The sequence below is a fragment of the Eulemur rufifrons genome, chromosome 4, assembly GCF_041146395.1.
Source record: "Eulemur rufifrons isolate Redbay chromosome 4, OSU_ERuf_1, whole genome shotgun sequence".
Lineage (NCBI taxonomy): Eukaryota > Metazoa > Chordata > Mammalia > Primates > Lemuridae > Eulemur > Eulemur rufifrons.
The window spans coordinates 78982882-79006565 of record NC_090986.1 but is presented as its reverse complement, the minus strand read 5'-3'; the positions used below and the strand labels follow the sequence as shown (position 1 = coordinate 79006565).

The window sequence follows — 23684 nt, the reverse complement described above, 5'->3', positions numbered from 1 at the left end:
TCAGGCCGGCGGATCCCTCAAGAATGGCTTGTGCCCTCCACACAATAATGAGTGAGTTCTCCCTTTATCAGTTCGTGAGAGAGTTGGTTGTTTAAAGGGGCCTGACACCTCCTCCCTCTTTCTTGCCCCTCTCCCCACATGACACGCCTGCTCCTCTCCACTTCCCACCTTGATCGGAAGCTCCTGAAGCCCTCACCAGACGCAGATGCTGACATGATGCTTCTTGCACAGCCTGTGGAACCGTGAGCCAAAGAAACCTCTTTTCTTTACAAATTACCCAGCCTTGGGTATTCCTTTAGAGCAGGGCAAAACGGACTAACGCAACACTGATTTTGGACTTCTGGCTTCCAGGCTGTGAGACTACAAATCTCTGTTCTTTAAATCACAGTTTGTGGTGCTTTGTCACGGCCACACTAGCAGACTCACAGAGGCAGCGATGTTCCGGATTAGGAAGGGCCTGCCTTTGCCTGCTTCTCGATCTCACTGGGCACACTGTGCTCACTAGGCCCTGCCACCCCACCTCCTGTGTGCCCCACCAGGGCACCACCTTGGGGGGTTTGCATTTGCTATCTCCTCTGTCCAGCATGCTCCTCCCTTGGCCCCCTCTCATCTTCCTTGGGTATCAGGTCAAAAGTACCTTCTCACAGAGGACCCTCTTGACCACTCTAGCTAAAGCTGCCCTCTTTTACCCCCCCGCCAACCGCTCCTTAGCACACCACCCTCTTACTTGTTCTTCAAGGCACTTGTGTTTGACTCATCTATTTGTCTACCTCCCCAAATCAAACTCTGAGTCCTACTTAAGGGATTGCTATAGTTTAAATGTGTCCCCTAAATTTGGTGTGTTGGAAACTTAATCCTCAAAGTCATATGTTGATTGGAGGTGGGGCCTTTGGGAGGTAATTAGGATTAGATAAGGTCATCAGGGTGGGGCCTCCATGACAGGACTGGCAGCTTTAAAAGAAGAGAAAGAGAGACCTGAGCTGACACGCACCCTCCCGTGCTCTTGCCACGCGATGCCCTCCACCATGGCACGATGCAGCAACAGGGCTCTCTCCTGATGCTGGTGCCATGCACTTGGACTTCCCAGTCCACAGAACTGTGCGCTACATAAACTTCTCTTCTTTATAAATTATCCAGCCTGAGGTATTTAGTTACAGCAACCAAAAAAGGACTATGACGGGAACCTTTCTAGGTCTTTTCTAACTGTACATTCCTAGTTGCCAAAAATTGTGCCTAGCACCCAGCAGGTGCTCAGTAAATCTGATGAATCAAAGAATAAACAGCTTGTTCCATGAACATCCAATACTCATTTTCTTACTCTGGAATGGCAAATCAAAATCACTTTAGATTCAATTTTGATTGTAAGACATTTGAAACATTAGAACAGCTAAGACACAGTGAAAAAAACCCACTTCAGAGCCAGAAGACACAATCTCTGCAATTCTACTTAGTTGTGTGACCTCTGATAAGTCATTTCTGAGCCTAATATACCCATCTATAACACGGAGACAGACAGTCACATCATAGCTTCTTGTGAGGGTTAAACAAAAATAACTGAGTTATACACCAATGCATGCCTTTTGGTTTGTAAGTAATTGTATCTAATTTCTAGTTATTCAGAGATCAACACAAAACTCGAAATAACAGTCAAGTAATGCAAGAGACCTCCACTTTTTAAACACCCTGTGGAATGAAGTGTTAGCAAAATCTCCTGCCTTGGGAAGGAGCAGCAGCCCGTGGGGCTCCGCAGCGGCAACGCTGTAAGGAGACACCCCCGCCCTGCCTCCCCTTAGCCCCTTCGCTACTTACTGCTCCAACACACTGATGCTGGTTCCCACACGAAGGTGTAATTTAATAATCTTTGAATTGCTGAGGCCTGTGTATTTTTAAACCTGAAGGCTCAATTAGCAGCTAGAGTTCAATCATTATAGTAGCACTTGTAATTTTAGACAATTACTTCACACTGCGTGGAAGCTCTGGCTGCAAAGGGCTATTTGTTTTAAGGTGTATTTGTACTACTACATTTCTGCACCCTTTCCTAAACACTGAATGTCTTCAAAGACCGCATTTGTTCTTCCTCAAAAAGGGATCTGACAAAGTAAAGGGTTTTCTCTTATTAAATAACATTTCTCACGTCCCTTGATTACTGGACCTAAACCCGAGTGTCACTCCTAATGAAGACAGTCTCCAGTTCCCTACATGCTGAGGCAAGATCAGTCCTGACATCCACAGCTGATCTTTCTCCTTGCACCACTAAGCGTGCATTTTCTATCACCTACTGTTGCCTACTGCAGTCCCCCCAAAATGTGACCACATGAAACTGATCATGCACAACTCATGGTTACTATGAAGTTCTCCTTATGTCATAAAAAAAAAAAAACTTTTAGTGTATTTAGCGGCACTTTTTATGTAAAAACTTTACAGATCTCAGCTGATTCAAATATGCCAGAAGGAACACGGTATTGCAGATGGAAGGAATTTCTTTTAAAACGATAACCTTGCCAAACTTACGGGAGCTGAAACAGAAGTGAAAAATGCTAGAGCTGGTCATCAGGAAAATTGTGCTGATCGCTTTATTTGGATAAACTGTTATTCTGAAAAGCAGCTCAGAGACAAGACCGCCCTTGGGCAAGTGTAATTCACACAACTTGTACTTACCCAACTAATAGCAAATCATTAGCTTGATAAACACCTAATTGCATACATACCTCAACCACCTTTAGAACATATAATTTTGAGAAATACTATAATTTGGGCTTGGGAAGTAGGTTGTTCACCTTCATACAATACAGTATAGGTGCCACTGAAAATGTACAGAAAGACTACTTAACATTAAATTAAGTATCTTGTCAAGGTTAACTGGGTCACCTAACAACTGTGCAAAATAAAAATTACACTGAGGTGAAATTTTAAAAAAAGCAAAGCACTTGCGTATAGTTATAAAAATTACAGAGTTAAGGTTATAACTCAATCAACCTGGGGCAGTTTCTGTAATTTAATTTCCTCCCAATTTGTCTCTTTTTCCTCTTCTGTATTTATAAACCACAAGCTATCGGTAGGGGATCAAGGAACTCCAGCCCCTTGACTTAATTCACCATCTCTTCCAAAGTCATAAATGCCATATTGACTCGTACAGACCAGCAAAGGAGAGAAAAGTCCACAGCCCGTGTCCCGAAAGGCTATGCCAACTAGTTAAGTGGAAGAGGAGGCGGAGCTTATGCGGTGCTGTGAGTGATGGGGAGCAGCTGTAAATACAGATGACGCTTCGCTCCCTTGCCTGCTGCTCACCTCCTGCTGTGCAGCCCAGCTCCTAACAGGCCACGGACCAGTACTGGTCTGAGGACCAGGGTTGGGGACCACAGCCCTAGGCTGCAGCCTGTCCCCCAACCCCTGAAAAGCTCCTGTCAGCAAGTACCCTCAGCACAAAGTGCTTCACCGTGTAGGGTTCCTCCACCTCTCTCTAGGTTTGTGCTCTCCCTTCAAATTTACCCTTATTATCCTATTTTCTCTTCAATGCCTTTAAAAATATATTTTTAAATATTTTATTCAACAGTCTTACTAATTTTCAGCAGGAGGGTAGGTCAAGGCAACCTAGCCCACCACTACTGGAAAACTGAAATCCAAGTTCAAGTTTCTAAGCACACTGTTACCGTTCAGAGAACTGGGAATTCTTTTCATTTCAATGCTAAGAAGCCGATTGAGCAAGCTCTTTCCTATCATCCAAGAAGCTAATAAAATGCATGTGGATGTAGCCCAGGTGTATGCTATTCCACATGTCCCTGAAAAATCCTAAGGCACCTGCTAACTACTACTGGGCACCAGCTTCCTCCCAGCAGCGTGAAATCTCAGGATCCTGCTGAAAAAGGACAATTTAACTATTAGTAGAACCTTAAAAGAAAGACATGGTTTGGTTTCCTTTTTTAATAAATTTTTACTTCTATCAATACAATTCTTCATTGATGAAGAGCTTAAAACAGACAAATTTCCTAATGAGATTGTTTTCAAGTATCCTAAACATGGGTCTTCACTAAGACAAACACAAGGCGCCAATGTCCCCCCCAACAGAGGGCCAACTGTGTGCTCCCCCAGGCCTGGTACCCATTCCAGCACCCTCTGCCTCAAGACGACAATTCTTTCCTGACAGCGACAAGGCAGTCTGGGGGCAGTGACAATACCCTGCACAAAGAGCCATCTATGCCAGTGTCTTTTCCACAACTTCCCTTCCCACCTGCCCCACACAGGTATTCCTTAGCTCGTCCTGCTCAGACCACCTCTCACTTACACACGCATGTGCTCTCTATTAGTCCTTTCTGTGTAGCTGTAAAGGAAATACCTGACACCGGGTAATTTATAAAGAAAAGAGGTTTACTTGGCTCACGGTTCCACAGGCTGTACCTGGCACCAGCACCTGCTTCTGGTGAGGGCTTCAGGGAGCTTCCAATCAAGGCAGAAGGCAAAGGGGGAGCAGGTTGTCTCATGACGAGAGAAGGGGCAGGGAGAGAGGAGGAGGTGCCAGGCTCCTTTAAACCAGCTCTCGAGTGAACTAACAAAGAGAGAGCTCACTCATTATCTCGCGAGTGCACCAAGCCATTCCTGAGGGATCTGCCTCCAATGCCCCAAACACTTCCCACCTGGAGGCCCCACCTCCAAGGCTGGGGATGGAATTTCAACATGAGATTTGGAGGGTACAAGTATCCAGACTATCCCATCCTCCTACCCAATTCTGGTCCAGTTGCCTTGGACCTCCCCATTCTATTTCAACTTTAAAAAAGTAACTGAAGGCTCAGAAGTTGTAGAGTAATATCACTTATATCATGTACCAAGGGAAAGAAAAACCCAGAAATTTAAGTGAAATAAAACATAAGACTTATGCCATCAATATCTTATGTTCTTGAGGATACTGAGAAATCTTTCAAATTGCCACCTAAATATTTACCCATGCTCATATGGTCTTTCTGAATTCTAACACTGACCTCATAAATGTAACATGCTTACGTGTTTGGAACTTGTGCATAATTTATAGATCAATAATTTCTATAGTGTCTAAGCTCATAATACACGGGTTTGCAAAAGTTAGCTAATATAAACAATGCACCATTTGGCAGCAGGTACGTCACATCACCAGTTACGATCTTGCAAACATAGCGAGGAACCCTCTCTTTTCCTATGCCTACTAGTTCTTACCTGCCGTGTATAGTCTAAGTGTAGATATCAAGATTGCTAAGGGGAAGCTCAAAGGAAAAATGAAGGAAAGGGGGATGTTTCTTAAAGTAGTCTCTCCAGAACTGCTCGAATTTTTCCAATTCTGCAGTAATGAAGAAAAACCATGGAAAAACATTTCAGATCTACGTAATTCTGTAAATTTCATGATGAAACTCAAAAATGAACAAATTCAAGGAATTCAGAAATAAAGCCACAATAAACAGCAGCTCAAAGGAAAATGAAGGAAAAGGGGATGTCTCTTAAAATAGTCTCTCCAGAACTACTCGAATTTTTCCAATTCTGCAGTAATGAAGAAAAACCATGAAAAAACATTTCAGATCTACGTAATTCTGTAAATTTCATGAAACTCAAAAATGAACAAATTCAAAGAATTCAGAAATAAAGCCACAATAAACAGCAGCTCAAAGGAAAATGAAGGAAAAGGGGATGCCTCTTAAAATAGTCTCTCCAGAACTACTCGAATTTTTCCAATTCTGCAGTAATGAAGAAAAACCATGGAAAAACATTTCAGATCTACGTAATTCTGTAAATTTCATGATGAAACTCAAAAATGAACAAATTCAAGGAATTCAGAAATAAAGTCACAATAAACAGCAAAGTCAAGGGAACACCAAGTAAGCATCGAGTCAGCAAGGCAAACATCTAGCCCTCGTCTCTGTACCTAAGAGTTGTGTCACATAAATCAGCTTTTAGTTTTAATTGTGCCAAACTCTTCAAATCATTACCTACTCATGAAACTATGCTCTCATTTCTCAACAGAGAAATGACATAGTGAATACTGATCATGGATTCAGTGGAACAGCAAACCCCAAAATTTAAATAAATTGAGACACAATCAACTTCTAAAACTAAAATCTAACTTTTCTGTAAATGCCACATAAATAAGAAGGAAAAGACCTTCAAATTAATCTATTAGACAATGACAAAAAAAATGTATATGGCCATTACATAATAACTCTCCATATAATTATGGTCAAAACAATTAACTTTAAGAAAATGAACCAAGTTTACGTTCAGTTTGGCATCACAGCCTTTGTTATTTCCATACAAATGCAGCAGAATTTTCGGCCCTCCCTGAATCTCCTTACAGAGATTTATCAGTTGAGTCCTGTCTACTACTAAACTATAATTCAACTGTACAGTAAGCTATTTTCATGTCTGTAATAATTTCCCTTTCAAGATACACCAGACTTCAGTTATACTCTGCAAAATCATTTTCAATTACATATGTAATCTCTATGTTATTGCTTAAATTACACATGCACCACTCCCCAGCCCAGATCCTGACTACAGACTCCGGCAGCAGCTGCCACACATGTCAAAGGGCTGTTATTATGCTCGATGGGAGCCACATGCACCAGTCCGCCGCAACAATTTGTACCCTATGACCTCATCCAGCCTATCAGATTTTGCTCATGTTTTTCTAAAGAAACAAAAGGTGATCCCTGGTACTCATGAGTCAGAAACAGAAAATAAATGTTCCCAAAGTGAAGCATCCTAGAAGCATCATCTTCTCTCTAGATCCTCTGGGCAGGAAACTATTAGAGACTTGGAGAATCTGACCTGCTAAGCTCTACCAAATACCACTCTTTACATTCAGATTTCATCAAGTGGTCACTAAAGAATAGAAATAAGGGAAGAATTTATGTTCATGCGTCTGGGAAAGAAGGGGTGCTCCAGGAACCACTTCACCCACAAAGAAAAAAAAAAGGCCGGCTACCATAAAGGAACGCAGGGCATATTGAGTCCAAGATTCTTAAAGAGGAAATAGTTTCAAATATCGATAACGTAATTCTTCACACCGGCCCTGGCAGACGATGCGGTAAATCGGTTGCAGTTACCTGTGGCAAACTCTTCTCCCGAGTCACCAGGAAGCAGTATGGGTAAGTTTCACTAAAAGGGGATGCAGACAGATGGCAGACAATCCGGACATGTCCTTCTCCCTGCTATATTAAGGATTGAGCGTCTGCACACACACCTGTTCCCCCTGGAGGAAGGGAAATCGATACGTCCATTGGACAGAAATCTAGTAGCCTTGAAGATACACCTATGGAGGGGCTCAATTTCAGTTTCTAGGCACACACCTGAGAAATTCCTACATATTTACAAAAGGAGACATGAAATGTTCTCAGCAATACTCATGAAAATATAAAAAACGGAAAACAATCCAAAATGCCTCTCACCGAGTTTTAGATACTGTACAGCGATTAACTAGAGCTAATGCACCCACATGGAATGAGTGAAAAAAATAAATAATAAATGAAAACAATGAAAAAAGCAAGCTGCACAAAGACACATACGTATGATCTCATTAACATAAAAATGAAAAATCCCAAATGAGTTTATATAGAGCTTGGAATGGATACAAATGTTATGTGAAAAGCATAAAAACAGGACAGTGGATTTCCTGAAGGCAATAGGACAAGTAGAACAAAGGGAGCTTCAACAATCTGTAATATTTTGTTTCTTTTGAAAAACATCTAGCACCTTGTCTTAATTCCTATTTATAGTGATTCATCTGTTGATTCTCGTGCATCTTCTATGTAGGCATCGTATTGTTGTATTACCAATTACAGCTGTACCTCTCCCATTTTACTCCTCATGAATTTTAGCTCATTTCTTGACCTTGTCATGCTGGAGCACACACCTCCAGGACACGGTTAAGAGGCCTGCCTGCAAGGAACACACTTCCTCATCCTTAACTGTAAAAGGAACCTCCATCACCTCCCCGTGAAGGACGAGGGCCAAGGGACCTTATCAGTTCAAGAGCATCCACTCCTATCCCAGCACTAAATGTTTGTTGGCGGTAGTGGTTCGCAATAAATGAGTGTTAACTTTTTTGGTAGTGTTTTTTTTTCCTGGAACTAATAAGATGATTGTATGGTTTTCTCTTTTATCTGTTAACAAAATGAAGTATATTGATAGACTTTTCTAAAGAAAACACATGCTTATATTCCTGGAGTTAGATCCAACTCAACTACAGTGTATTTTATTTTTTCCTTATTGGAGTTGGTTTGCCAAACTTTCATTAAAGAATTTTCTCTCAGTTCACAGCTATAATTGGCCTGCAATTTTTCTTTATCATTCTGCACCTACTGGTTTGGGGGTTGAAGGTTATAGTAGCATCAAACGACACTGAAAAGTGTTGACTGTTTTCCTATTTTCTGAAAGACTTTGGATAAAACTGGAATTATTTGTTCTTTTAATGATTGACAAAATGACATTCTCACATCACAGGGGTTTCTGGTGTTCTCATTACGGGAAAAATTACAAGCAACGACACCACTTCTTTAACAGTTGTAGATGTGTTCCCGTTTTCCATTTCAAGTCTGATCCTGAAAGTTATACACTCTCCCCAGGTGATTACCTCTAAGCTTCAAATTTGCTTACATAAAGTTCTTCTTTGTACCCTTATATTATTCTAATCACTGCTTTACCTATAGCAATTTCTCTTTAATCATTCCAAAAATTATTTATTTTTACCTTTTTGTCCTTGACCAGCTTGCTTACAGCTTATCTCATGAGCTCTTTTGAAAATCTACTTTTGGTTTTGTTGTTCTTCCCTTGGTCTTTTACTAACATCTTAAATTGTATCCACAGTTGATTAATTTTAAGCTTTTCCTTTGTAATGTAATCAGTGAGGCTACAAAAATTTCCCTCTTCAGGGCATTCACATCCCGTGACCTTGATGCAAAAGCATTTTTTAATCATTCACTCTTAAGTATTTTCTGATTTCTAGTGTGATTTTCTCTTTGACACCCGGATTATTTTTAAGTGTAGTTTTTAATTTTCTAAGAGGCCGGGCACAGTGGCTCATGCCTCTAATCCCAGCATTTTGGGAGGTCAAGAGAGGCTTGAGACCAGGAGTTGGAAACCAGCCTGGGCAACATGGTGAGGCCACACCTCTAAAAAAAAAAAAAATTCAAGAGTACAAGATTTTTATAATCATCTTTTTTTTAAATCATGGACAAATGTATTGTATTAACAGAACATGAGCTAAATGACAATCAATTCTCTAAAATTCTGTTAATATTTTACGACTCATATAGTCATTTTTAGAAAACATTTGAGAAGAACATGAGTGCAGAGAATTAGATATATACATTGGCATAATCACACATGTGTATATGTGTGATGCGTGTGTGTGTGTGTTTGTGTATCTGCAGCTGCATTCTAATTATAATGGGAGAGCTGAGTAGTTGTGACCTAGTGCACATGGCACACAAAGCCTAAAATATGTGCCATCTGGTCCTTTATGGGAAAAGTTTGCAACTCTTACCCTAATTATGTATCCTTAGCACCTTATACTTTTCCTCTGTGGGAACTGTCACGCAGAAAAACCTTAAATGCATAGTCAAGATTTCATGGCTACTGCTTAGCTCAAACAGGCTTGGTAACAGAGACTGTGCGCTCACTTATGCTTCGTCTACAACCCTGGCAAACTGCCTGAACCACTAAAAGTGCTCAAATATCTGTTGATTTAATATAAACTCAGAAACTAAACATGCATGCTATGGTTTGGATATAGTTTGTTTGTCCCCACCAAATCTCATACTGAAAACTGATCCCCATGTGGCGGTGTTGGGAGGTGGGGTCTCAAGGTGTTTGGGTCATGGGGCCGGATCCTTCATGAATAGCTTGGTGCCCTACCTGTGGTGGTGAGTAGGAGACTGAACTGGTTCTCAGGGCAACAGATCAGTTCCTGAGAGTGGGTCGTTTTAAAGCCAGGATGGCCCCAGGGTTTGCTTCCTCTTCCCACGTGCCTGCCTTTCCTCCAACCTTCCCCACCATGTTCTGGTGCAGCACGAAAGCCCTAGCCAGAAGCCAAGCAGAAGCAGGTGCCATGCTTCTTGCACGGCCTGCAGAACTGTGAGCTAAATAAACCTTTTTTGCTTTATAAATTACCCAGCCTCAAGTACTCCTTTACAGCGATACAAAACAGGCTAAGACGATGCATTTCACTATTTCATTAGTCTGAGCATTCTTTCATATGCTTTTTATTTTACCATCATCTATCAAAAGGAAAGCTATTTTTAAAAGCAATGTTTCTAAATCTATGTTCCTTATCACAGGAGTTAACTGACTCAAAAACAAAGTCAATGGTCAAATAAGTTTGGTTAACAAAATATATCTATATCCACCTCTGCAAGATTTATAGTACAATAAGAGGATTAAAGATTGTGTAAAATTTGTAGCTCTAAAAAGATTAGCTGGGCCTGGTGGTACTTGCCTGTAGTCCCAGCTACTCGGAAGACTGAGGTAGGATGATCACTTGAGCCTAGGAGTTTGAGTTTGCAGTGAGCTACGATGATCCCACTGCACTCCAGCCTGGGCAATAGAACAAGACCCTGCCTCAAAAAAACCAAAACCAAAACAACAACAGAAAAAACCTGTAGTTCAGTTTACAATTTTCAGACTTTATGATGGCTTTATTGGAATATTAAATGCATTTTCAACTCACGGTATTTCTGACTTACAATGGGTTTACTGGGATGTGCGCCCATCGTAAGTCAAGGAGCACTTGTACTGAACTCCGCCATTGTAGCATTAAAGTGATCATTGACAATAAACCAGCAAATGTTCACGGCTGTGTTTCAGTAAAACTTTATTTACAAAAGCAGGTGGTAAGCTGTATTTGGCCTACTGTCCAGAGTGTGCTGACCCCTGCCCTAGGGGACTGAAAATTATCTACACTGTACTGTCAATACAATAGCCACTAGCCACAATACAATAGCCACTATTAAAATTTAAATTAAGTTTGATAGTTCCTCTACCAAGCTAGTTATGTTTCAAGTGATTAATAATCACATGTGGCTAGCAACTATTGTAATAGCGCAGAAAAACATCCTCACTTCTCACTAACCCTTCATAAAAAATGTGGGTTTTTTTTAAACATAGTGATCATTTTGTTTCACACTGTTTTTACAATTAAGCTCCTGGTAATAAAGGCGGAAAAGTATCCAAAATGAAGTAATGTTAAGGCCAAATGAATATGCTCAGTTGGAACAAAATACTTTCCAGTAGGTTTATAATTTAAATTTAAGTAGAAGAACTAGACCGTTAAGCTGGATGAAGGACACTGGGGTAACTTAGTAAGTCGAGAACTTCCCTACTGAAAGCAGAGCAGAGTTAATCTCTAAGGGATAACAATCACGTTCCAACTTACACAGTAAGCTTTGGTTTTTATCTGCCAATGAATTATTCTTCTTAAACATGTTCTTAAATTATACAATTAAGATTGTTCTCATACTGAAAGATTTAGAAGAAAACAGTCATCCAAACAGAAGCAGAACGAGCAACGGCTCCTACCTTTCATGGTTCACCTAGCATAGCATGCCAAATGGGAAAAGCAGAAAAGATCTACATGAACGGGAAATTCACCAGTGCTTCAGGTTAGAAGCTACGCAGCCTCCAATTAGAGTTCAGTTTTGCTATAATGGCCTCAAATTTAGAACATATTAATATAATCTCAATTCAGATGATTTTAACTCCACACACAATACTGAGAAAATACTCACAGTTCCAACATTTATATTACCTGTGCAGAACTGTGGTAAGCTCTTTTCGTTCACCTGCAAATAAACTGCAGTTAAGTTGGCAGAACTTACCTGGAAGGCAAGGAGTATATGGATATACATGTACATATGTGTGTTTATGTATACAAATGCATACAGGTAACCTTCCTCCAAGAAGGTATATGTCTCTTGACCTAGGAGCCTTCTAGGAATTTATTCTAAGAAAATAAACAGCAGAAAACAAAATAAGATATGTTCCTAGACATGAAAGGTTAGAAACAACCTCAATGTCCAATAATAAACAAAGACTTAAATAAATCAGAGAAACATGCATAATAGAATCTATGCAGTTCTCTAAAACGGGGCTGTAGTCACATATCTGTTGATCTTGAGATAGAATTCCAGCTAAGAGAGAAAAAACTAGGTTGACAATATCTATTGTGTGTAATTCTATTTTAAAAAATGGCTACGTATATACACATGTACATATATATGTATATACACACATTAATTGTATTGTTATTGAATGAAAAGAGCTAAATATACATAAACTATATGCTTCTACTTGCCCCATAAGATAGTTCTTAGATTTAGCCAGATTTTTAATTGTAGTTCTCTGGGTAGTGGAAGTCTACCCAGAAAACTTATTTTTCTTTTTATTTATTTGTTTATTTATTTATTTATTTATTTTTGAGATAGAGTCTTGCTCTGTTGCCCAGGCTAGAGTGCCATGGTGTCTATTTTTTCAACATTAAATGGATTGGGTAATTTTAAAAAGGGAGTAAATGAGGTTTAAAACTATTAGATTGCCAGAAGATCTAAATTATTCTCAGAACAAAGCTTGATGGCTACAGTCCCATTAATCAGGTGAACTCTGTCTTAGATACATCTTGGAAGTCATTCCCAATAACATGTCCAGGTCTACGTAAGTTACCTTATATAGAAACAATAGCGCTTCGAAACTTGAACACAAAATAAACCTCACTGATGAAGGAACCCGACAGGCTTTAGCCTTTGATATAATGATTTTCCTCTTCCAATACCCTGGCTCCATTGTCACAGCAAAGTAGGCTGTTATCTCAGCCTAACGACTGCCGTCATTGTGGACATTAAACATTTTTCATGATATGCCCTTGTGATATACCATGTAATTGCCGATTTTCTTCACTGAGAAAGCCATCAGCAGTAAGTCGAGAGTTGTCAGGCTCCCTGGCAGGTTGTGCATGCCTGTCTCTCTCTGATGTGGGGGCTTTCAAGAGTACCATTAGCACTAACGGTGGACAAAGACTTCTGAGTTCACCCTCCCCAAAAGCTGGATTCCACAGACACGGAATATGTATAAAGAAAGCCATTAAATAAAAATGATTTACTAGGTAGCTATGGTAGAACAAAGGAGTACTACCCATCTCTGCTTTGTGAAAAGCTTAAACAAAAGTATGATCAGATTATCTGAAGAGTCGTACAGTATAAGTTTAAGATTCCAACTGATTCAACCAATTATTTCAAGACCATCAGTAACAAATATCCACCACATTCAATTAAACACAAAATGTTAAAGGGATATTACTTTATTGGTTGAGCTATTTTTTAAATCATGGTTTACTATGCACTATGGAAGAATAAAGTTACCCGTTAATTTGCTCATCAGGATATGGAAACTGACTACCATGCTAACCTCAGACCTAAGTTTCAGCAAAACTCACTGCAAATGTGCTCGTTTCTCCAGTTCTCCACCACCCAATCCCTTGAACCCACTCCAGCCAGTGTCCCACACAGCTTCCGACAAGGTCATCCATGACCTTCACCTTTCTAAATCCAGTGATTATTCCTCAGACTCCATCTCAATGGACCCACACGCAGCATGGCTAGAGGACAGAGTCCCAGCTATTTCTCTGGCTCCCTCTGCCACTCTCTTTGTCATCTGTTCCACTCCAGCCATATGCTGCTTAAATACAATAGGAGGCATCAGCCTTGGGCCTTTGCACTTGCTGACCATCTCTGGCCGAAACACAATGCCTCCAGACACAGGCTGATGATATAATTTTACCCTCCAAACCAGGCACTCCAGGGAATGAAAGGGGGCACAGGACAACAGGTGCAAACTGAGATTGTCACAGGCAAAGTGGGATGTGCAGTCTCCTACACAGACAGCCTCCTAGCTGCCCCCTGCAAGTCTGCTCAAAGATCACCATATTAGAGAGCAATTCCCTAACCACACGACACAGCCACCTCTCCCCTGCCGGCCAGCCAAGTTCCCAAATCCTGCATGCATCACTCAATAACATTTATTACTGACCCGTAAGAAAACATACTTTATGATAGTCTCTCTGCCTTAAAATGTAAGTATCTTTGATAGATTAGAAGTATTATTGAACATGTCTAAAAATAAATGAGGGGAAAGTTGCTCAAGCAACATTTCTAGTACACCACAATATTACTGCCTTCATAAAGACATGCTGATAAACATGTTTAGTTAAAAAGTGATCTTACTAAGTAGGTAAACATTATCAGGAATTTATTCTCAGGACGGTAAGAAAAAACGTAAATTTTCTAACAAGTATTTTACTAACAGCCTTGACAAAAGAACATTTCTCGACCTTTAAGAGTTACTGAGAGGGTTAAGAGAGGTGTCTCATGTAAAGTGCTGGGCACTCACAAATAAGCACTCAACAGGTGTGAGCATTTGTCACTGGAGGGGCTGTGTAGCTGTCTGGTTAAATTATGGGACCCACATTTTCCACGATAAAAATCACAAAACAATACAAGCATTTCTAAACATAGCTTTTCAAAGTGTTCTCTCCATACTCAAAGAAAGCCCTCATCATATCACACATGAGAACATCCCCTTCATCTTGAAGCAACAAGTAACGACAGTATGTCTATGAATGTGTGTGTGTGTTCAGGTGCTGACATATTTTAAACATACTTTAGATAGCTAACCGTGGAGCCACCTGTCAGCAGAGACAAGATCAAATTGGAAAACTGGGCTTTTGTAAAATAAAAACCGAAAATAAATAGTAACTATGACTTACTATGAGAATTTATTGTCAGACAAAGGCTTTTCTAAGTGCAGAGAGCAGGAGTTCAACCCCATGGGGCGTCCCAGAGCCTGCTCTCTTACCCATTGTGCATCCTTCATCACCTTTACGCCTGACAACTGTCAAGTTCTTTGTCATGAGAACAACAGAAGCAAAATAGTCAACTTGTGTGTGGTCTACAGGATGCTTGTGGTCATTCTACCTGTCATTACAAAGTACTGCACAGAATTTATTGAATGTTAAAGGCCTAACTTTTATAGATTCAGCCATATCAGTGAGACTCTGTAGTATTCTGTGTCTTGATTCCCACCTCCTGCCTGATGAGCCAGTGCGAGGTGTTGTTTACTGGTTCACTCCCAGTTTCTATTTCCATTTTCTTCCGTGTTTTCCCCTATATTACAGGGACTGGAAGGCTTAAAGCCATGTTTCACAGACTCCCTTATTATGAGGATTCTGGACCGATTCTATTAACAAGAGAGGAGACAGAGCTATTCCTTTTCCTACAGGGGACATATTCCACATTCTGCTATCTTGTCCCAGCTTCCCAGGTGGTAGAGAAGCTGGGATGTTGGCAGTGACTCCTGAAGTCTCCTGGGTAGCAGCAGCAGTGGGATTCTTAGTTCTTAAAGTCTCACTAAGTCCTGTCATTTCATATTACCATAGATAATACTTTAAGATATCATATACATTTAGCATAAGATTCATGGTTATGATAATGGCCTTGTGGGTAACTTTGAAATTTTTTAGTTTGCCAGATCTGATCATTGGTTTAACTCATCGAGTAGCTGGAGAAGAGTGGGAACCAACCCACATGCCCAACAATGCCGTATCATCACAGCTTCTGCTTGCACTTTTGTTACCCTCAGTTCACTTTTCTGATTGGTGCAAATCAGATTTTTATCCATAGACCATACACTCTGAGACACTAGAGGCAGACAGACAAAATATAAAGTATTTTACAAGAGCCAAAAATAAACAAACCTGATTTAAAAATGGGCAAAGGACTGAACAGACATTTCTTCAAAGAGGATGTGCAAATGACCAATAAGCACGTATAAAGATGTTCAATGTCACTCATCAATAGGAAAATGAAATCAAAACCCCAATGAGATATTACTCTCAAACGCATCAGGATGGCAACTGTTAAAAACCAAAACCAAAAAAAAAAAAACCCCACAAAAACAGAAAAAAAACAAGTGTTGGCAAGAATTATAAACCTTGTCCACCATTGGTAGAAGCGTAAAATTGTGCAGCTGCTGAGGAAAACAGTTTGGCATTTCCTCAAAAAGTAAAACATAAAATTACCATATGACCTAGCAACTCCACTCCTGGGTGTACATCCCCCCATAATTAAAAGCAGGGTCTTGTTCACAGCAGCACTATTCACAACAGCCACAAGTTAGAAGCCACTCAAGTGTCCACTAACAGATGAGTAGATCAACAAAATGTGGTATATCCCTGCAATGGAATATTATTCAGCCCCCAAAAGGAAGGACATTCTGGCACACGCAACAACATGATGAACCTTGAAGACATTCTGCTAAGTGAAATAAGTCATCCCTAAAAATCTGTATTTGTATACTGTATCACTCCACTCATATGAGGTACCCAGAGTTGTCCAATTCATAGACAGAGGAAGTAGAACGGCTGCCGGGGGCTGGAGGGAGGAGGGGATGGGGAAAGTTGTTTAAGGGGGACACAGGTTTACTTTGGGAAGACGAAGAGTTCCATGGACAGATGGTGGTGAGGGCTGTACAACAGTAAGAATGCACTTAACACCACTGACCTGTACACTTAAAAGGTGTATTTCACCACAGTTTACACACACACACACACACACACACACACACAATTTCCAGTGATGAAAAGTTCTATAGAGAAAAATTAAGACAAGCCCGGTAGGGAGTGCTGGGGAGCCTGGAACAAACGCTTGAGTAGAGGGGAGGTTTCCTCACCCCTCCAGGGTGCGTGAGAAGCAGAGTCCGGGAGACGAGGCGTGACCTGGGATGCTGGGCTTCTTGTAGGCAACCACGCGAAACAGGAGAAGAGGCCCACTGGTGAATCCTGGAGCGCTCACACCAAACACAGGGTGGGATGCTGCCAATGGCGCCCTGGACACTCACAGGACTACGGGCTAAAGGGTCTTGGTGTCACTGTAGCATTTATGGCCTCCCCAATGTGCAAGTGTAATAACCTCTGCACTGTATCTTCTCCCTTAAAAAATGTAACCAGCCTTGCCATCTGCTCCTAGCACTGGCATTTAAATATCCTGCCTGGCAGGGTGGCTATGGGTGCCTGTCAGTCAGGAGGCCCTTGTTAGACGTCCTGACAAACAGAGTCTCACGGTTCAGCTCATGTTTCCATATCAAGCCACTTCACAGGTCACTGGTTACCCTCATTACAATAAGCTCCTCCTCACCCGTGGTCTCATCAGTGGCTTTAGGCCATGATGGGGTGGGTACATGTCTATGAACTACTCAGAGAACCATGTTGTTCCATTCTCCAAGAGCTGGTGACATTGGGATGTTGGAGAATTAACTGCATATGTACCCTATTAATATATAAATGTAAACAACTCTTTAACACTTGAGTATTAGCTTTATTTTAAGGTCTGTCCTAGAAAGAAAATCCTACAAGTCTCCATAGTAACCTAGCGTTAACCATCACCACTCAATGTAAATTATAATAGATCCCATTCATACTTCATATTTAATGAGTAAAGCCAAACCAGATTAAAACTATCCCATTTTGAATTCACAATTCTAGAAGAGTAAAATAAAGTATCATTATGGGGCAACAGTCTAAGCTCACTATTTTGATGCCTAAAGATAAGGCCTTCTGACGTCTGTTCATAAATACAAACAGAAAATAAACACAGAGTCATTTTACAATTGTTCTTAGCAAAACATGAACTCTGATTATTGATCATAGTATAAACAAATAAGGAGTTCAATACAGTTATATCACATGCAACTTTTGAAAACTACTTACATCCAAAGAATCCTCCTTCAGCAGGATAAGGGCCATGTTCTGTGATACCAATCGGCACGAATACCCTAAAGAATGGGAAGAGACAACACACGTGACTTTATCATTCCTCCTGTGAGCTCAGTTTTCAATTGTTATTTAAGTTCAACCTCCCTTCTTACAGCTATTGTACCTTATTACCACTGTAAACCCATGGGTTCAGAGAGAGGAAAAGGGGTAGGAAGAGTAACGTTAAATTGATGTTGATTCCTGCAGATAGCTTGAATAGAACTGGTTAGGAATATCTTTATAACTAAAGGCTGAAATAAATACTTGTTAATTTTCTGTTGGTTTTTCTTTATCCTTATTATCCTTGTATAACATTAGGATAAGCCTTAGATTATCTAAAGTAACATCAAACACTTTAGGAAGACAAATGGAACCTAATTATGTTCCTAAATCAGCATAAACACGCCAGTTGGAATATCAAGAGCCCTTCTTTCCTTGTAAAAATGTCTATTGTACATTGACAGAGTCACTTTTCCTGCCAAAATTCAAAGTAATGGCCATTTCAGAAATTAAACTTAAGGGTTTTTTTGTTTCTTTTTAAAAGGTTTGTTTGGAACAAAAGTATTCCTAATTCTTTTCAATAATTTCCATCTCATTTTTTTTTATTTCAGCTTATTATGGGGGGTACAAAAGTTCAGGTTATATATATTGCTCATACCCTCCCCATCCCCCCAAGTCAGAACTTCAAGTGTGTCCATTCCCCTATATCCATCTCATTTTTAAATAAAGTTATCTCCATAGGTTAAAAGAGATTCCTTTCTATTAATATTTAGGTTGGTACAAAAGTAATTGTGATAATGCACATTAAACTGATGTATAACATAACCACATTTATTTAAGAACGTATTTCAATATCAAACAGCAAATTTCAACAGTGCTAAAAGTGCACTTACTTTTGCACCAATCTAATCTTTTCCCTCCAAGTAGCTCTTTCCTACTGGGGCTTTGACCACTCACAGACCAAGCCGAGGCCTCTCCCGACTCTCCCAGGCCAATGCACACGCCTCAGGGAGGAGGTGCAGCAACCATGAAGTCCCGCGGTGTCCGCCAGGCCACTGACCTGTCTTTCCCACCACCCTGCGTCCTCTCAGTGCCCGTGTGCCTCTCACCGACCCCCATCTCAATTTATCTCATTGAGAAGAGACAAGAAAACAATCCCTTCCCCTAGAAAATTGGCCCTCACAACCAGTTTTTTCTCAGCCACTTAAGATAGTGGATCAATAATTACAGAAAAATGAAATAAATCATTAGCACATAGAATTTCAACCTTCAAGCAAGTACGTGACAATCTCAAGGAAGGGCCTTAACCAATACTGTTTTTAAAGCAAGGGGAAGCCTGGCTTCTCCTCCCAGAACCAAAACCTCCAGCCCACAGATGCCGCACGTAACTAGAAAAGGAGACAGGCATCTAACTGACGGACAGAAACAGAACTGCGGCGTTCATGTGTTAGTGCTACTCCGGAAGTCCTCTTTTCGTCTCTTAGTCCTAATAACAGGCACAAAATGACGTCAACACAGACAAAAATTAAGACCCAGAAAATTGTTGGTTTTTTTTTTTTTCTTGCAAGGGGGAGGCAATATTTTTGCTTATTTTAGAATGTACAAAGTATATCCTTCACAAATGGCTGTCATCCAGAATATTTTGTAAAGCACCTCAGAGCACCAGTTTTGTTTTCCTTTTTCAGTTTTAAGAGACAGAGTCTCTCTCTGTTGCCCAGGCTGGAGTGCAGTGGCATCATCATAGCTCACTGCAGCCTTGAACTCCTGGACTCAAGCGATCCTCCTGCCTCAGCCACCCGAGTCACTGGGATTACAGGCGTGCGCCACCATGCCCGGCAGAGCACAAATTTTAAAGCATAAAATTATGGCTTTTAATCCAAATGTTATTTTTCTTTAAAGAAATATCAAAAAAGATACAGTCCAGGCTTGTTAACTGAAGTTATCTCAAGGGACTAAGATTATTTCTCTTGTTAAAACCACTACATACTGTTTTTAAGACTAAAACAAACTGAATAATTTAAAATCATAATACCATATGGGTAAATACATCTTAAATCTCTGAAAAAATAAAGGGGGAGAGGAAACAAATAATTTGCTATACATTTTCAAACTAATTCAAGTCTGTATTTTAACAATAGTGACGGATAAGAGTGAGACTCTCAGAACGCCATTAAAAGCTCTGCCTGGTAAGACTAGAATAATCAGACTCTTTGTTTCCCATTAAAATTTTATAAATGCTTTTCTTCCTTCCTATAAGTTCTTAGATTAGGTCCAGAAGGGAGGTCTATGTTTTATTTTCACTTGCAAAGGGGATATTGCAACTTTAATCATTTTCCTCTATGTTGGGCTTATTCTTTCTTCATCTCCAGAGACTTCCAGCAACGTCATGCAATGTAGACTGTTACAAATTTAGTATAACTAATGCAAAAGGATTTACTGGTAGTTTTTTATTTGAACAACAGCTGCAGAAGCAGGCTGTAATTTTTAAACCCTAGCTTGCTGCTTTATATTTTTGAGTTTAAGCAAAATGCCATTTGACAACTGAAGCTACACAAAGATATTATGGAAAAACTCTTAAGTCTTTTTTTCTAGCTATGGCACAGGGGGGAAATCCAAAACACTACTGACACTTTCAGGAATACAAATATACAAAACTAAAGGCTTCTGAGAAGAAACAGGTTAAGGGCTTTTTTATTGTTGTTTTTACTTAGTTTGGATATCGAAGGAAGATTTTGCTTAGAGAATTGTCACACAGAGCACGTGCGCTAGACAGATCAGGGAAGTTAAACCCTGCTAATTGTGACTTAGCTAATGTAGCAAATTAAATTGTGTCAACCCGAGTTTGGTGTGCTTGATTTCTAATGTTTTTGGATAAAATGAGATCAACTCTTGGAGAAGAGCCAGGTATGGAATGTCAATCCACACTTGTAAATTGAGGTGCAGTTCTTTAATCTCACAATCTAACAAGATGGCCATAAAACGACTGAGAGGAAAACCGCTGGGATTTCACTTTTTACTACAGCTGAAGTTAACAGCACACTACAAAAGGGTTTAGTCTTTCTACTACCTGAGCGTAATCAACATTCAAAGTAAGCAAAATGTTACATAGTTTATGGTACTTAGAGCAGGACTTGATTTTAAGACAATAAAATATTACTTCACACTAGAAAATATTACCAAACCAAATCTCTAAGATGTCTCAACCAGTGCCAAAGATATGCAAACCCAGATTTCTAGAGACGTTTTTGAATGGGTCAGGAGGAACAATTTATCCTCACTAACCACATATCCTGAGATCACATCAACCAAAATACCCATCACTGGGATTCAACATGGTGCCAACCCTCAGTGAGCATGCTGTTGGGTCTAAATATTTTCACAGACAATCTGTGACTTCACAAACAGGTGACAAAAGATGGTGTCTTAGGTTACATCAGGTGGGTTCCAGAATCCTTCACCATCCAGAAGACCCGGAAGCTGAGGACTGGTCCTCAGAACGACCTGCCTGGTCCCCTTTCCCTGCAGACCCTCAGGCCCTTCCCAGGAGCCCTTGTCACACCTAAGAACGGGTTGCCTCAGCCTTACCTCAAGAGATTCTCCTGAAAATGGGCCATCCTGACCCATTCTATGCTCAGTCATTTTTGTTTTAAAGGTTCAAGTTATAAACCTGTCTCATCCACGAAGCCTTCCCTGGTCTTTTGCAACTCATGTCGTTTTCCTTCTGGGAAGTGAACATCACATGCCACACACAGCTGAGTGCTCAAATTTTCAGCATTCGCTCACCTGTGTGACCTAGGCTAAGTTATTTCATCTCTCTGAGCCTCAGTTTTATCTTTACAATGGGATAATACCTTTAAAATTCTCCAAGGGAATTAAATATAAAACATATGTAAAGGGACTTAGCACAGTACCTGGCACACAATAGATAACAGTTGCTAGTAACTGTTACAAAAGCCAGCCATGCTCAATATCTACACTGCACAATTAGCACTTTCTCATTTACCTCATTGTCTAATCTGTCTCTTAACGAGGTCAAGCCCCAGTTGGAGAATGTGAGTTTCCTAAGCCTACAGTGGAGCACCGGGCAACAATGCCAGCTCAGGTAATCAAGAAACACAGGTAAATTTCCTGTGAAACACAACACTGAGATGGAGAACGTCACCAGCCCAGCTTCTCCTGGGAATGGAGACCTGTCTTCCTTTTTTTTTTTTTTTTTTGTTGAGACAGAGTCTCACTTTGTTGCCCAGGCTAGAGTGAGTGCCGTGGCGTCAGCTTAGCTCACAGCAACCTCAGACTCCTCGGCTTAAGCGATCCTACTGCCTCAGCCTCCCGAGTAGCTGGGACTACAGGCATGCGCCACTATGCCCGGCTAATTTTTTTCTATATAGATTTTTAGTTGTCCATATAATGTCGTTCTATTTTTTTAGTAGAGACGGGGTCTCGCTCAGGCTGGTCTCGAACTCCTGACCTTGAGCAATCCACCCGCCTCGGCCTCCCAGAGTGCTAGGATTACAGGCGTGAGCCACCACGCCCGGCCCTGTCTTCCTTTTAATGAGTGAGGCAACGTGCGGGCAATGAGGGGATGCACAGGCCTCATATTTACTTCTTAAAATTAAACTTCGAAGACAATCTATATCTACCCTGTGACAGCACATTCTATACCTTAAATATATATAATAAAATTTATTCTAAAAACTATTTTTAAATAAACTTCTCAGATCAAAAGTATCAAATGATAGGTAACAAAATTCAGGGGCCTGGAGGACTTGGAATTCCAACTCAGAAATGGTTTAAGATGAAAGCTATTTCCAACTTAATCACTTTAGAATGGACTACACACTCATCCTGCATCCATTAGGAAAAAAATTACAGACTCTGAAAACCTCACATCTATTGTATAACTATTTAATAGATGTTTTATCCAGTGGTAATAAGGAAATGAGACTATGCTATTCACAAGGGCTACATCTGAAATTTCACTTTAGACTAGCTGGTGCCAAATTTTTAAGCTAAAAAGAAAATTACCAACTCCCCAAAACACAGCTAGTTAGCATAAATTCAAGCACAGCGCTGCAGGATTCTGGCAACATGCCAGTTTCAAACTATTAAAACCTATAAGCAAGATGATTGTCTATCTATATAAAACTCACTTGCTCATAAGAGACACATATATCCTAGAACTTGATTTGACTAAGTATATTTCCAAGGTATGAATAAAAAGTTACACTTTAAAAATAAATTCAAAAACTATGAGATGTAAATATCTAAAAAAAACAAACAAATGCTAAACAGAGCCAACTACCCCAAACATAACAATGTCACCAAATCTCAAGATGACCTCTTATGGAATGTGCCACTAAGAAAATGCTGCCAATTAAAAGTGTAAGAGTCAACAATTGTAAGACATCCCAATTTCAGAGACATTAAAATGTAAAAACAATGTGCACCTTAGAATAGATGAAATAGAGTGCCATTCCCCCCAGTCTTCTAAATCAAGTTTCAGAAAACAGTTTTCATGAAAGCTGTGTGACTCTCTTTAAATAAACCCTGCACCAGAAGTCAAGAGCCCTGAGATCTATCTAGCACTAGAATTTGGTAATTAAATAGAGTATAACCTTGGGAAACTTTGAATTTCCTCCTTGAGCTATTAAGACTGTTCGTATGTAAAGACAAAAAAAGAGTTTTTGGAAAACATTCCTAGCCTTGCACTCACCAGACACTCTATTAATTTTCTCTCTTTCCCTCCATTCATCTAGAAGTAGAACTGCTAGAAACTTGATATTACCAATATTTTCTTGATACCCTAAAATACATATGGGATGGGCTAAAGTGTACAGTATGGTGGGAGATGGGTCAGTAACAGTTCATATCA

General features: G+C 40.2%; 1 protein-coding gene across 2 annotated transcripts in view; it reads right to left on the bottom strand.

Moving 5' to 3' along the window:
• Positions 1-23684, bottom strand: part of ATP8A2 (ATPase phospholipid transporting 8A2) — a 494649-nt gene that overhangs the window by 312498 nt on the left and 158467 nt on the right. For both annotated transcript variants that reach the window (XM_069467429.1, XM_069467431.1), the window contains exon 24: positions 17768-17832. In XM_069467429.1, coding sequence (XP_069323530.1) covers positions 17768-17832 — 65 coding nt within the window. The remainder of the gene's footprint in view (positions 1-17767; positions 17833-23684) is intronic.